Genomic DNA, 13,534 nt, shown 5'->3' with positions numbered 1-13,534 from the left:
TGCACACACACAGCAGGTATTCACACACTTTCATCTGTATCTACAGACTGCATTTTACATAAATGTGTTAAAACTCGCAAATGCTCTCCTTCTCTCTCTCCATCTCTCTGTAAACCTCTCTCGTCCCTCACCTTTTCTTTCACTGGAAAATTTCAGAGGTAGAAGCTCTTAAAACAACTGTATGCTTTCAAACACACACACAGGTTTTTTTTTGTTTTTTTTCGCACTACGAGGCCCAGGAGTCTGATGAAAGTGGGTGAAATTCGTTTAACAAGTGTCTACTCGTTAATCAATTAAGTGTTAATTAAGGAGCAGAGAGGTGTCTGGGGTCCAGATAAACGCTCCACTATGGATCCACTCTGCGTCTCTCTGTTGACTTTAACCTTAATGAGATTATCTTTCAACTTTAATTCCGCTCTGCCGTGTTTACGCAGCAAGGTTAAACCCACACTCAGACGAGAGTCTTCATCGTTCACGTGCAGCTGCTGGAAGGATGCGTTCGCAAAGTGCACCGTGACGCTGTTTTCTTTCATTTAAACTGTAACACGTGTAAATGGCCATGCGAGTGTTTTATTTGTGCAGCTGCTGCACGGACAATGAAAACGCGTCCGGGATCCTCTGTGTGCGTTCAGGGGAAATCAAGGCGACATTTTGATCTGCATTATGACAATATATTCACTAAAATACACAACAAAGCTCAGTCGCAGTGTTGTGAGAATTTGGTTCTAAAGAGAACTCTGAAGCTTGACGTGACCGTTCAAAATCGGAACCTTTAACTTTGTTTTTATTCCATCATTTAAATTAACCCCAAATAATGAGGATGATCGTGGATTTGTGGTGCAAATCAAGCAACATGTTTTTATATTTACAACTGATAAGTGAGTGAGTAAAGCTTCAATGCAGTAGGAAACTTTGGCGTAAGTACTAAGTACTACATCTGTCAATAAGTTTAAGTAGATCAGGTGAAGAAGTGAACTGAAAGTGCGTAGTAAGTGCTAGTTAGTAATGTTAGGGTGTTAGAAGTGTTAAGAGGCGAGGTGCTCTCTGAAAAGAGGAGTCTTCAAGAGATGGTTGAAGATAGAGAGGGACGCCCCTGCTCTGATAGCTTTCAGTAGCTTGTTCAACCATCGGGGAACCACAGAGCAGAATAGACTGGACTGAGACTGTCTCGTGTGCAGTGATGGCAACAATAGATGACGTTCTTTTAGAGGAACGTAGTATCCAAGAAGCAAAAGGCTGTATGATTGAGTTCAAGTAGATGGGTGCAGACCCCAGAAGTCAGTGAACGTGAGCAGTAGTGACTCGGATTTGATTCAGGTGACCGTGGGTAGGTTGATGTCACTCTGCTACTCATCGACCTACCCATGGCGGCCCTAAAAAAAAAAAAAAATGTATCTGTCCAGTCCTTTGTTGTTCTTTATTGCTTTTGCATTCAAACTTATATTAAAGCAATACTTCAAACTAATGTTTCAGTCTGTGCAGACCCTCAGAGCTGGAGTTCTTAAAAAAGTCACGTACTGATTCAGTAAACTCTTAGATGCAAGAGCATAGTGCAGGGATCTCTTTGACAGGGAATTGAAGTCCTGTGGTTAGAAGGTAGACCAGGAGAGGAGGAGGGTAGTCCTCACCTCCTGTCCGTTCAGCTCTACAGCAAGAGGTGAAAACGTAGTCACTGTCGCATCATTGAATGTGTTATTCAAGGGGAAACAATTAGAAGAAGTCCCTGTCAGAACCAGGAAGGTGTGGACTAAATTAAAGTGCGTCTCAGCTTGAAATGTGAGCAGCATGAGCTCTGAGATTTACCCATAGAGCTCCACCAGAAACAAAAGCTTTTATCTGTCCCCCGGGAGCTGCACAGTAACAATTCACTGCTAACTTGTAATGCATTCAGCAGCGGCCGTGCCCTCCACAATGACTTCTGCACAATAAAAATCAATATTTCATTAAAAGCTCCAGAATCTCTGCAAAAAAAGGTTCAAGCATTTGGAACAAAGGTGCTGCCTTTAATTGTGGCCTCTGTAGCTGGAAAATCAGGAGTTCAGCCTTATAATAAAAGATGGCTGTTTAATCAGAGTCACACAGTCAGTTCAACGCACCACAGTGGGAGTCAGAACAGACAGTAATCATCGTCTCTACTAACGCTGCAGCAAAAACTCAACAGAAATGGTTATTGTTGTCTGTCCTGGTGATGGTCCAGGACAAAGGCGTGGCTTTGAGGTATTCTTCTATCATATTCTTTTTTCCTTTTTATGTCTGTTATTTACCAGTTCTTTATGCTTCCGTGCGTCCCCTGGTAACCATGGTATGGTAACGCTGTGTTTAACATCCCAACACTCTGAACTTTTGGTTATTTCCTTGGGTAGAGTCTACAGAAATCAAAACTTCCGGAAAGTGTGCATAAAAGCCTCAAATTGTGTGATAGAGAGCCCTCATGCACTTGATGGTTCGACAGTGGGACACCCCTAAGCCCTCATGGACTCCCTTGGACTTGGAACATGCCTCAAGTCTGTGACTCCATGAGGATGGACATTGGGATTGGGCCTAGACAACAGTTTGCAGGGCTGGAGTAGAGAGTAGAGATGCATGTCCAAACGAAAAGCCCACATTTCAGGAAAAATGCGCCTATTTTTAAACTTTGTGAAAGACTTGTTTATCAAGAGGTTTTATAATTTGTGCAAGTATCGCAATGCTGACCTTTTAACCAGAGTTAATTAGAGTCTCAACGGCTGCATGTTTACAGAAAGTGTGGGCTCCACCCATGCCCCACCTCTTTGCTCATTTTTGGATTATCTGGGAGTTGGTCGGAGTCAGACACTGCCAAGATTGCGACTGTGGTGCAGCTCTCTCTGAGCTTGAAAACCACTCTTCAGAAACCTGTGGGTAATGTCATGGAGACTACGCCCATCTTTACTTACAGCCCTTGTATCACACTGCACTTAGAGCTAAGTAAGCTAGCTATAGTTGAGTATCTGTGTATTTTAGCCACATTTAAGAGAAACAATGAATGTTGTGAATGTACTGATCGTACGAGACTGTCCTGTAAAACAAAAAAGGCTTATTATGACCCGTAGTTACGTTTTGTTGTTAGGTGACATCTAGTGGCCGTAGTATTTATGACAGGAGCAAAAGGGAAAATTGCAGTGATGTAGTATTAAGACAAAACACAGGAATATGACAGATTCCCATGTGAAAATAGCAGTTTATTTTGTTTCTATAATCCATGACTGTTCCACAAAGTTAACCATGTTGTTATTGTTGTAACCATGACAACAAAGATCATCTTATGTTGAGGAAGTACATATTTTAACCCAAATCAACCCAAACCAAGCCATGACGGTTATTATTGTAACCATGGCGACGAAGGTAGGCACGCCACTCTTGGTACAGTCGGCGTGTTTATTATTGTAACCATGCCAACCAAGGTGCTATTTGAAGAGATATTCCTATGGGTTATATCAGAGGGTTGAAAAAAAACAAAGGTTGTTCAGGTTGGAGGACTGATTGGATCGAAGAGATGGAGGATGAGGAAGAAGTGGAGTGTGTCTGAAAAGTTTCTGTGGAGACATTTTAGAGCTGAGTCACATTTGAACCCTCCTGGGAGCAGGCGTCAAATACTCCAGAGCAACATCCCCCAGGGGGGTTGATGTTTAATGTAAAACAGAGTGTTTCTTATAGATATATCCAGTATGACGTCTCAATGATTTCATCGCTCACTGAATCTCAACACCAGTTTCACAGCCTCGTCCCTGAGCTGGGAGGAAAAATGTTGGGATTTGAGGCTTCAGCATCATCACAGACAAACATTATGTTTCCCCTAAAATGTTTTTTTTTTTCTGTTAATGCAACACGGCAGAACATGAGTATAATTCACTGGAGGTTGTTGGGCTCATTACAGTCTAAATGAGGAGCCATTAGACAGAGAGAGGAGTGAAGCTCTCTCCCTTTGTGATCTCTGTTTGCTCTCTTTATTCACATCTGTGCTGTTTAATCAGTTGATCCTGGATATCAGCTCACGGTCAGACCACACACACCCATCTCAGATATGCCTGATTAATATTTCAGCTTCTGCTTTTGTTCTCTCCACCTTGTGCATCAGCTCCTCTTTCATGTCCTCAACGTCCGACCCCACTTGACCTCCCTTCTTTCTTCTGTCCTCCTCCGCTGCTTTTCTCCTCTCAGACCTCCGCTAACCTCCTCCTCCACACCTCCTTTTTTCTCATCTTTGATGTTGATTTTTTTTTTTTTTTTACTGCCTGTCCTTCGTCTCAGATTCATCTTGTTTTCTCACGCTCCCTCCTCCTGTCTGTATTCTGTCTTTCTCATTTGAACTTGTTTACTCCTAATCCCTCGTCTTCTCCTTTTCTTCCTCTTTCACTCCCACTCCCCACCTATTTTTTCTTTTCCTCATCATCATCAGATCAAAACAGTTCAATTCTAGATCTGTCCCTCTTCCTTTCACCTCTAAGGTCGTAGTAACGTGACATTTGTGGCTAAAAATAAAAACATTTACTCTCTCTCTCTCTCTCGGTCTCTCTCTGTTTCTCTCTCTCTGTAGAAAGCAGACCTGGCAGTGGCCGGCTTCACCATCACCTCAGAGAGGGAGAAGGTGATCGATTTCTCCAAACCCTTCATGACTCTGGGCATCAGCATTCTCTACCGAGTTCATCTGGTAAACTCACTTTTACAACATCTTTTTAAACTCTTTAACAGGAACTGATTTCACTCATCAGTGTAGTACATAATCTTGACTTAATTTATTCTTACTTGTTTTACACATTTAGACAGAATGCCTGCGTTACAAAGAGGGAGTGTTGCATTTAAAAAGCTCAGTTACCGGCTCTATCGGGTGTAAGATCCGGAGCGTTGGGATCTTGAACCATGTCCCAGGTTTTGGTGCACCATCTTAGTTTTTTTATTTTTTGAATCCCCCAATTTTAGTGTAATGATGAGTCATTTAAAGGATAAAGCTTATGTAATACTATATTTTTACTATATTGAAGTCCCATAAAAAGACCCAAATCCACAGTGTGTGAGTTCATCTCTAAACACTCTCCTCTGTCTTTAGCTCTCAGCTCTGAGCCCATTGGTTCCTACTGAAGATTTAAGTATTTAAAACACCTCATATATTTATACTTTCATTGAAAAAAGAAACTGCCGCTTTTATTAAACAGGAGGAAATAGTGCATTTGTTCTGGGACTATTTTCAGTGGCGGATTAATCCACATTTGGTGCTCTAGTATTTGTGGCAGCAGGACGGTGTGTATGGGATTGAGTCAGAATAAACTACAGTGTATGTGTGTGTGTGTTGATGGTGATGAAGGAACATGTTTTATAGTGAGACTCGCTGATGTGTTTTAATAGTTTCTGGAAACAGTGGAACTCTGTGGCCCAGAGGAAGACGATACATCAGAGACAATACTTGTTAGTAGGAAACAGTCAGAATAAGTTGTGGTGTTTTCGTGGGGTTTGTGGACAAGAAAAAAAAAAGATTAACACCACACTCATCCTTTAACCAAGTGAAAAGGCACATCCCTGCTATGACTGTATCATGAGAGTGAGAAATGGTGCAGCACATTCAGCCTCGCTGCCTGTCTGTTGTGAATTGTGTGAACTGACCCTTTAAAAACAGAATTTATCTGATGCACAGCTGATAAACGGAGAGGACGCAGCTGGAAGTCAGTTTGCTTTCTTCCAAATAAGAGTTTTAAGATGCTGTTAAAAGATGCATTTATGCCTCGGCCCAGCCTGCAGAGCCGACACAAACAAAATGAACAAAAGGCCGTTTGCACCTGTTGACATTTCCCGTCTCTCTTTCTCTCTCTCTCTCTCTCTCTCTGTCTGACGAGTCCATGGATTCAGAGAGAAACTGCTTCAGTCACAACAGCAGCCGCCCCCTCAGCAGGAGCTCCTCTGCTGGAGGCTACCCGGCTGCTCGGGTCACTCAGTCAAACTGCGAGTTCAGGAGAAAGCAACAGCAAATATTCCTGCGACCAGAGAGATCACGCAGGGAACGGGGGGTTGGGGTCGGGGGTGGGGCTGGAGTGCCCGAGACCGGGGGAGCTGATACAAAAGCAGAGCTGGGGACACAGCACCTCACGGCATGGGCTGTTCGTCCCTTTTGCAGACGAGAGGGATATGGATTCAGTTCGGGGGGGGGGGCCAGAGCTGCCTGTTTGAAAAAAATGAGGTTTTCTTTAGCCTCCTGAGGGAGGACTGGTGACCGCCTCCCTGACTGGAATGTGAAACTCGACTTCATGCCTCAGCAAGTCCTTCATGAGTTTCCCCAACCAGTTCCTGCGTCCAGAGGAAAATGTGTTGAAATGTACCTTTAAGGAATTTTCAGTATGGTTGCTTAGATACGTTTAAATATAGTCTGGATGACTCTTCAGTATGATGTGTAGGAAAAACATAGAGGTGATGGACAAATATGAAGAATGAATACCTGAGAATATGATGCAATAACAAACAATAATGCTGCAAGAAGCTGCTGTATCTCTCTGAATCTCTTAATCTCTGCGGGTCCTTCACATGAAAGCAGGGAAAAAAAATCTCGAGGGACTTTTCAAATCTGAGGCTGCAGATTTAAAAACATGTGTGTCCCGCTGCCTTCAGGTGCTGCAGGGATTTATTGAACCGAAGGAGGAAGTTTTCATACAGTACGAAAGCACCTGTGGACGGCAGATACTGGATTCACCAACGTCCTTGCCGTGATCACATGAAGCTTTTTTTTTATCTTTGATTCTTCACTGCGTCGACTGCTCGGAAAGTTTTTCATTGTTTATTCATGTTTTTCAGCCGCATTCAGTGACTGCGGTGTCGTTCAGGACTAGAACCAGACCTGGTCCTGAGACCACAGAAATGACCAGATTTACAGGCCAGGATTAATACCAAAGTGTCAGAGCACGTTTATGTTTCACACATCTGGAACAGGATCCACAACCTCCCAGAGTGGATCCAGCACCTTCTTTGTCACTATCAAAATACCCTAACCATATTTCCCATCAGAGTTACTCTTAAATCGCTGGTTTGCCTGCTTTAGATGCATTTTTTAAATCTGATGATGACTGTTGCTCAGCTGTAGTTTCAGGACCATGGACAGCGCTGTTTGTTGTGTTGGTGCTGCTCTGTGAGAGTCGAGCAGAGGAGAGAGACAGAACACGTCACTCAGACCGGGCTCAGGCTACAGGAGTTATGGTCCAATTTAACCCAGATACACCCGTCCCACAATCGGGAGGAGAAATCTGGTCCTGGACTTGGTCGGGACTGATGTTGGGCCCATATTATCCGGTCATGTGATTCACTTCACAGATCCCATCTTAAACTTCCTGAGACTGATCACAGACTCACCGGTGCTGCCCCAAATAACATCAAACATGTATTTAGGATTTCAAATCAGGATGATTAAGACTGTGGTTACGAACAGTTTCCTCAACAGCGTACAATGTGTTGCCAAGCAACCATAAACAGCCTAGCACTTGAGGCTAACGTTAGCTAGCATGCTTCAGTTGACAGATATTAAAACTGACACTGAAGAATAAACAACCTGTGTGACCACATCTCTCCAACCATTCGCTCATCCCGACTTATTTATGCTTCTGCTTTTGGTTTTTTTGGGGGTTTTTTTCTTCACTGCAAAATTTTCCTGAATTTTTTGCACCACAGTCCCCATGAGATCACATGGCACGATAATCTTAACAACATCCTGTGGTGTATGATGTAGTATTATTTTCATATGTTGTAGTATGAGCATGTTTGAGACAGAAGAACATCTCCTTCTGAGCGTGATGAAACCTGATTTCAACTTCTGCAGTCTGAGCCAGGCTTAGTTTGTTTTCTTGGCCTTCTTTGTGATTCTGAATGATTTTCGTGAACGCTCTGATTATTACATGTAAATAAATGGCGCTTTGGTTGACTAGGAAATGGTTGATTGGTTCAAAGGAACATTGCCCCCATGGGCTGTATTAATAGAGCAGCATATGTTGTGGCAAAGTCAGTCATGCTGTCAGTGTGTCCCGAGGCCAACAAAAATAAAAATCCCCTGTGGCCCAGAAAGCAGTTCCCTGTAGACCTGTGTTATAAAAGCTACATCTGTAAATCTGCATACAGGACACCTGGAGATACAAACTAAATTATTAGTATTATTATTGTAGTGATAACCCAGTATTAGTAATATTTTAAATAGATTATTGATTTTTTACTATATTGTTATTGTAACTGTTTCCCACATGACACCTCCAAGTCTTTGAAGAGGACTGGAGGTGCCCCCTTTTTCATGGGTGGGTTGAACCTGAGTCTTTCCCACAACAGTAACTCTCAATGGAACGTTCATTTATTTGTTGTTATCATTAAGACATAATGATGTGTGTCCGCTGAGGGGACACTGATGATGAGATGCAGACACTGTACATCTGCAGCTCATCAGTATTCACCTCTACCATCTGTCCTCCATGTTTGATCCGGTCCGCTGTCAGAACCTGGGTGTATTGACTCGGCGCTCAGTCAGCTGCTCGGTGCGTGTCCAGCCGAGGCAGCGTCGCCCCACCTTCATTTTCTCCAGTGTTTATTTGAAGATTAAGTCGACAGAGAGCATGTTTTTTTTTTTTTACTCCCTGCGGCGGCAGTTTATGCTCTCACGCCGCCAGGCCGACAAGCAGTACAGAGATCAGATCAGAGATCTGGACCAGGACTTCGGCCTCCTGATCCAGTCTGAACCGAGGCGTCATAAATTCACTCCGCTACACACCAGGCTGCTGCAATTGCAAGTGCAGCACCAGCGACCGTTATGCACAGTAGATAGACTGGCTAACAGGCCAATGCTGATGATGGTGTACACACACACACACACACACACACACACACACACACACAGACATGCACGCAATCTCCTAGAGATTACGCTTGCAAACAGCTAAACTGCAGCAGCAAAGATGTTTTGTAGGAAACGTAACTTTGTGACCAGATTGTTTTCTGTTAACACGATGACGAAACGTTGTGAATTTACACGTTTGACAAGTTGCAGTAAAGTAAAATGTTCACAGATGTTTCACAGATGCTCAAACGTTTCCACCAAGATATCTGATGTCCCAGAACAATCTCCACTTGTAGTGGCATTTATTGAGCTGTTTTCTGGCTCTGTTCAGACTCTCTCAGCTCTTGTTTCAGGTCATAGACAGATCCTGGTTCAGAAAGGTCCATCTTTCACTGAACTGAACCAAAGAGCTGTTAAAAGGTAAATGAACTGCACTTATAAAGAGCTTTTCTGATCTTATCAACCACTCAAAGCGTTTTACAATTCAACATGTGGACCACCAACCGTCTGGTTAGTGGACGACCTGCTTTATCTCCTGAGCCACAGTTTTCTAAACCACAGATAGGACTCTGGATGTGAACCTGCAGTCCTCCATCCACGCCACCCGCCTCCTGGCGACTCTCGCTGCCGTTAATAAAATAAGCTTCATTAGTTAAAGTAAAAAAAAAAACTGTTTCCTCTGAACATAATCCAGCAAGTGATTACATTACCTACACAACATATTTGCTGCTGCAGCTCAGAAGCATAATTTCCAGAGACAGCGTTGCTTTCAGTCGTGTATATTACAAAACACAAATTAATGTAATTGCCATATGGACAACCAGGGGCCTTCGGGGCCCTTCAAACTCTTGGCGCAGTCCCATGACAACTCTCAGCATGATTCATTCACTCATCGTTCATTCATTATCCTTTTAGGGATCTGGGGGGGGGGGGTAACCTGGACAGGTCGCCAGTCTATCACAGAGACGAACAACCATTCACACTCACATTCACACCTATGAATTGCCAGTTCACCTGCATGTGTTTGGACTGTAGGAGGAAGCCGAAGGAAACCCACGCAGGCAGGAGGAGAACATGCAGACCCCACCCCCCACCCCTCTCTCAGCAGGAGCAGTACATTAATATCTGAGTGTGTACAAGCTCCTGAATGCATCACACAAACTAACACATTAAATCTCATAACTACTCTGTAACTCCCAAAGCAACTAAATAAACAATAGGGTTGTGTATGGAAGTGTAAAGAGCTTTATGCACATTATAAAACACACACACACACACACACACACACACACGCAGCATGTATCTAAATAGCTTGCGAGCAGACTTAAAGATGGTAATCTATTTAATTGCTCAAGCTGTTGACTTATGTACACACATTAGTGAAGTGCCATCGTGTTTATCAGTGTTCTTGCCCCCCGGTGCTGAACGGTGTAAATTTATGTCTGCTGCTGCTCCCAATTCATTAGTGCTCAATGTATTATCACTTTGCTATTCACTGCATCTGCAGCACAACAATTTATTACAGCGAAGTACGAGGAGCTCTGACATCATCACTGTGGAGATACCAGCTGTGACAGCTGTGACAGCGCTGTCATTGTTGCTCCCTCAACAATGACAGTGTCATTGTTTGGAAGATTGGAAGTGGAGATTTTTAAGAAGCTAAACATTATGTTACTTGCGGAGGAAAATTAGACTGACAGATTAAAACAGACAAAAAGAGTCATTCATGTTTTACAGTTATTGATTGATGGTTTTGTCCTCAGTGTTTAGTATTTTATTGAAGGGATTGTCATGTATTAATGCATATTTCTATCAGCATGATGTGTCTTTAATTCAGCTGCTAGATCTTTAAGTTTTGGCCTTTATTGGCGTATCACTGCAGTCGCATAAAAACCTCATATCTTCAGCTTGTGAACTTTTTCAAAGTAGATGAAATTCGTCATTTTCTTTATATCAGCCCATGTTTGTCTTCATTCACTTCTGTTTTCATAGTGTGTTAACGGTCCGTCTTCACAGCGCACATTTTGTGCTCAACCTAAGCACATGGAGCAAGAGCATTCAGGGTCCAAATCCACTTTTGCTATTTTAACAGCGGAAAACACTGTCAAAAGGGTTGTGCTAAATCCTTTAATTAATCTTGGGCGTAGACCAGTTTGGCTTCTGACCCATTTTTTTCTTATCCATTAGATGGCGGGCCAGAATATAATCAAAGGCTAATTTAAGTAATTGATTGATAAAAATGCTAGTGGAATTTGCTTTGTTATTGTTCATGTGTGATGCTGTGGCACACACTCACAAATTAACAACTGCAGACAGCGTGTTTCCTCTTTCTTTCATCTCAGTTGACTTCAGGATCCAGAACTGAGAATGAATTTTAAAGCTCAGACAACTACAGGGAAAGTTCTTCAAAGAGAGTGTTGTGAGTTTTGGTGATTGACAGCTTATCTGATAGGCTACACAGCCGAGGTGTACTGATGCAGTAAACTCACCTCTGATACGGCATCAGGTCAGAACAAGCTCTGAGGATTATGGCAGCCTGACCTACATGTGTTATTTATCAGTATGAATAACAAAATGTCACATACAAAAGTAACGTGGATGGAGAATCTTCACCGCCTGCGGAGGAAGAAACATCCAAAACAGAGCAAACAGACGTAGCAGGTGGTTCAGTGTTTGTGAAGAGATTGCCTTCTGCTGTCAAGTTAAAGGAAATCCACCGCTGTCTTTAGACTTTGTAACGTTGCTTTTCTTCTTTTCTGTACAGTTTGAAAAGAGCAGTGCAAATGAATCAGACATATAGTACGTTTTTTGTCTATTGACTTGTGGTTAAGTTGAAAATATAAAACTGATGCTCTTCTCTATTTTTCTTATTGTCACCAAATCTCATGTGCAGACTCAAACCAACAATATGTTTGTCAGTCCATCTAGTCCATCCATACATCCATTGTGTTCTGCTTATCTGGGGTGGGTCAAGCTACTTACCCTTTCTTTAAGGCTGGACCCAGACACCCTGCGGAAACTCATTTCAGCCGCTTGTATCTCATTGTTTCAATGTCTGCCCAGAGTCAGTGTCAATTTGTGATATTTCAGCGTGTTCATAGGAGTATTTTTGAAAGTCACGGACAGAGCCAGGCTAGCTGTTTCCCCCTATCTGCTTCCATTGACTGAAGCTAAGCTAACCATATCCTGACTCCGGCTCTATGAGACTCACATTGATCCTCTCAGCTCACTGTGAAGAATGTGAATAAGTGTGTTGAACTATTCCTTAAAGACCATTTGGAAGTGACCGGAGGCTGCATGGTTGGAAGGAAAAACAAAAAACTCTAACACATAAAAAAAACTTTATAAAGTCAACCCTGAGACTGATGGTAGTCGATGAGATGCACCTGCTGTCACCTGCCATTTTCTACTTCAACCTGTGATCCAGCTTTCTACACGGGACATCTAAGTGTGATTCAGAGGTACAAAGCAACCTTGCATCAGATAATCGTCTCAGCCCTTTGCCAAACCTCACATGTTGTTCTTTTAAATGAGCCAGAATGGAAAAAAAAACAGAAACAGAGTTGATTGCCTCCATTACAGCTCCAGTCATCTGCTTTAATTGGGTCCAATCTGGGAGTTCCTCAGCTCTCTTTGCTGCCAAATCCTTTTTTCCAGGGGACGACGGGGGGAGAACGAGGCATCATAAACAGCAGGGAGGGGAGGTGATGAAATGGGTCGATGGGAAGCCACTCACGGGGGAACATCAGCTTACAGTCATTAACACTCGAAAAGCTTGTAACTGCAGTTTACTGGTTTATCTTGTTTTTGTTGTTTTATTCCAATTGCAGGTTTACGTGCTGAGAAAATGTGACAAGCTGAGGAAAGGGAAAAAAAAGGGAAACGATCCAATTCCAACACTGTAATTTTCCAAAATACATGGCTGTCAATCTGAAAGACAGGATTGTGTTTCTAAGCCTGAGACGTTGACAGTTCTCTGCGCGCCGCTGTGACTGGCAGATGGTCATTATCACAATTCACCGCTGCCAGCTGCAGATATAAGAACTTCCACTGATGTTAAACTTCATGTTTTTCCACTTGAATTTAAAGTTCAGAACCGGCTCAATCAGCAAATACACATAACAATGTGCAGAATAGGCATCATGGGTAAAATCCTCCACCTACCCCGCCCTACCGTCTGCTGGCTCAGCAGAAATCCATATTCATCAGACCAGGCTTCGACAGTCAAAGTATCTGCAGGGTTTTGTGCATTAAGCTGCTGCCACATGATTGGCTGATTGGATAACTGCATGACTAAGCAGGTGTATAAGTGTTCCTATATACATATACAGTATATCTAACCTACAGCAATGCCTGCTTTCAGTTAATTTAGACAAATATTGGTGTGTTGTGACAATGATGTAACAATTATAAAAAAATTAAATATAACAAGAAAAGTGCTCCTGCTCATTGATTAACATGTGCCCCAACGCCCTAATAAACCCAGAGATTTTACAGAGTAACGTAACACCTGCTGAAAAACATTCTCACCTTGCTACAGCGATGTAGAAGTGTACTCCAGGGTGTGTCAGTACACTGTGACATCACTGTCATCAGTGATGCTAGCTAGGCTAGCCTGTCCCATTTTGAAGGCTCTTTCAAATGTGGCCTCCTTTTCCGGAGTAAAAAAGGCTCCAACAGGTGGATCCTTCGTGGTCCAACCTATCCCAAGATTCATTGCGTGCC

General features: G+C 42.8%; 1 protein-coding gene across 1 annotated transcript in view; it reads left to right on the top strand.

The window, feature by feature from the left end:
- The window catches only part of LOC111230633 (glutamate receptor ionotropic, kainate 5-like), an 80,771-nt gene that overhangs the window by 45,076 nt on the left and 22,161 nt on the right, over positions 1 to 13,534 (top strand). The window contains exon 12 of the mRNA XM_022757417.1: positions 4,556 to 4,669. Within this exon, the coding sequence (XP_022613138.1) occupies positions 4,556 to 4,669 (114 nt within the window). The remainder of the gene's footprint in view (positions 1 to 4,555; positions 4,670 to 13,534) is intronic.

This window comes from Seriola dumerili, unplaced genomic scaffold (assembly GCF_002260705.1).
Source record: "Seriola dumerili isolate Sdu_G_001 unplaced genomic scaffold, Sdu_1.0 BDQW01000276.1, whole genome shotgun sequence".
In the NCBI taxonomy this organism is placed as follows: domain Eukaryota; kingdom Metazoa; phylum Chordata; class Actinopteri; order Carangiformes; family Carangidae; genus Seriola; species Seriola dumerili.
Note: the sequence above shows the minus strand (reverse complement) of the source record. Positions and strands in the feature narration are given on the sequence as shown.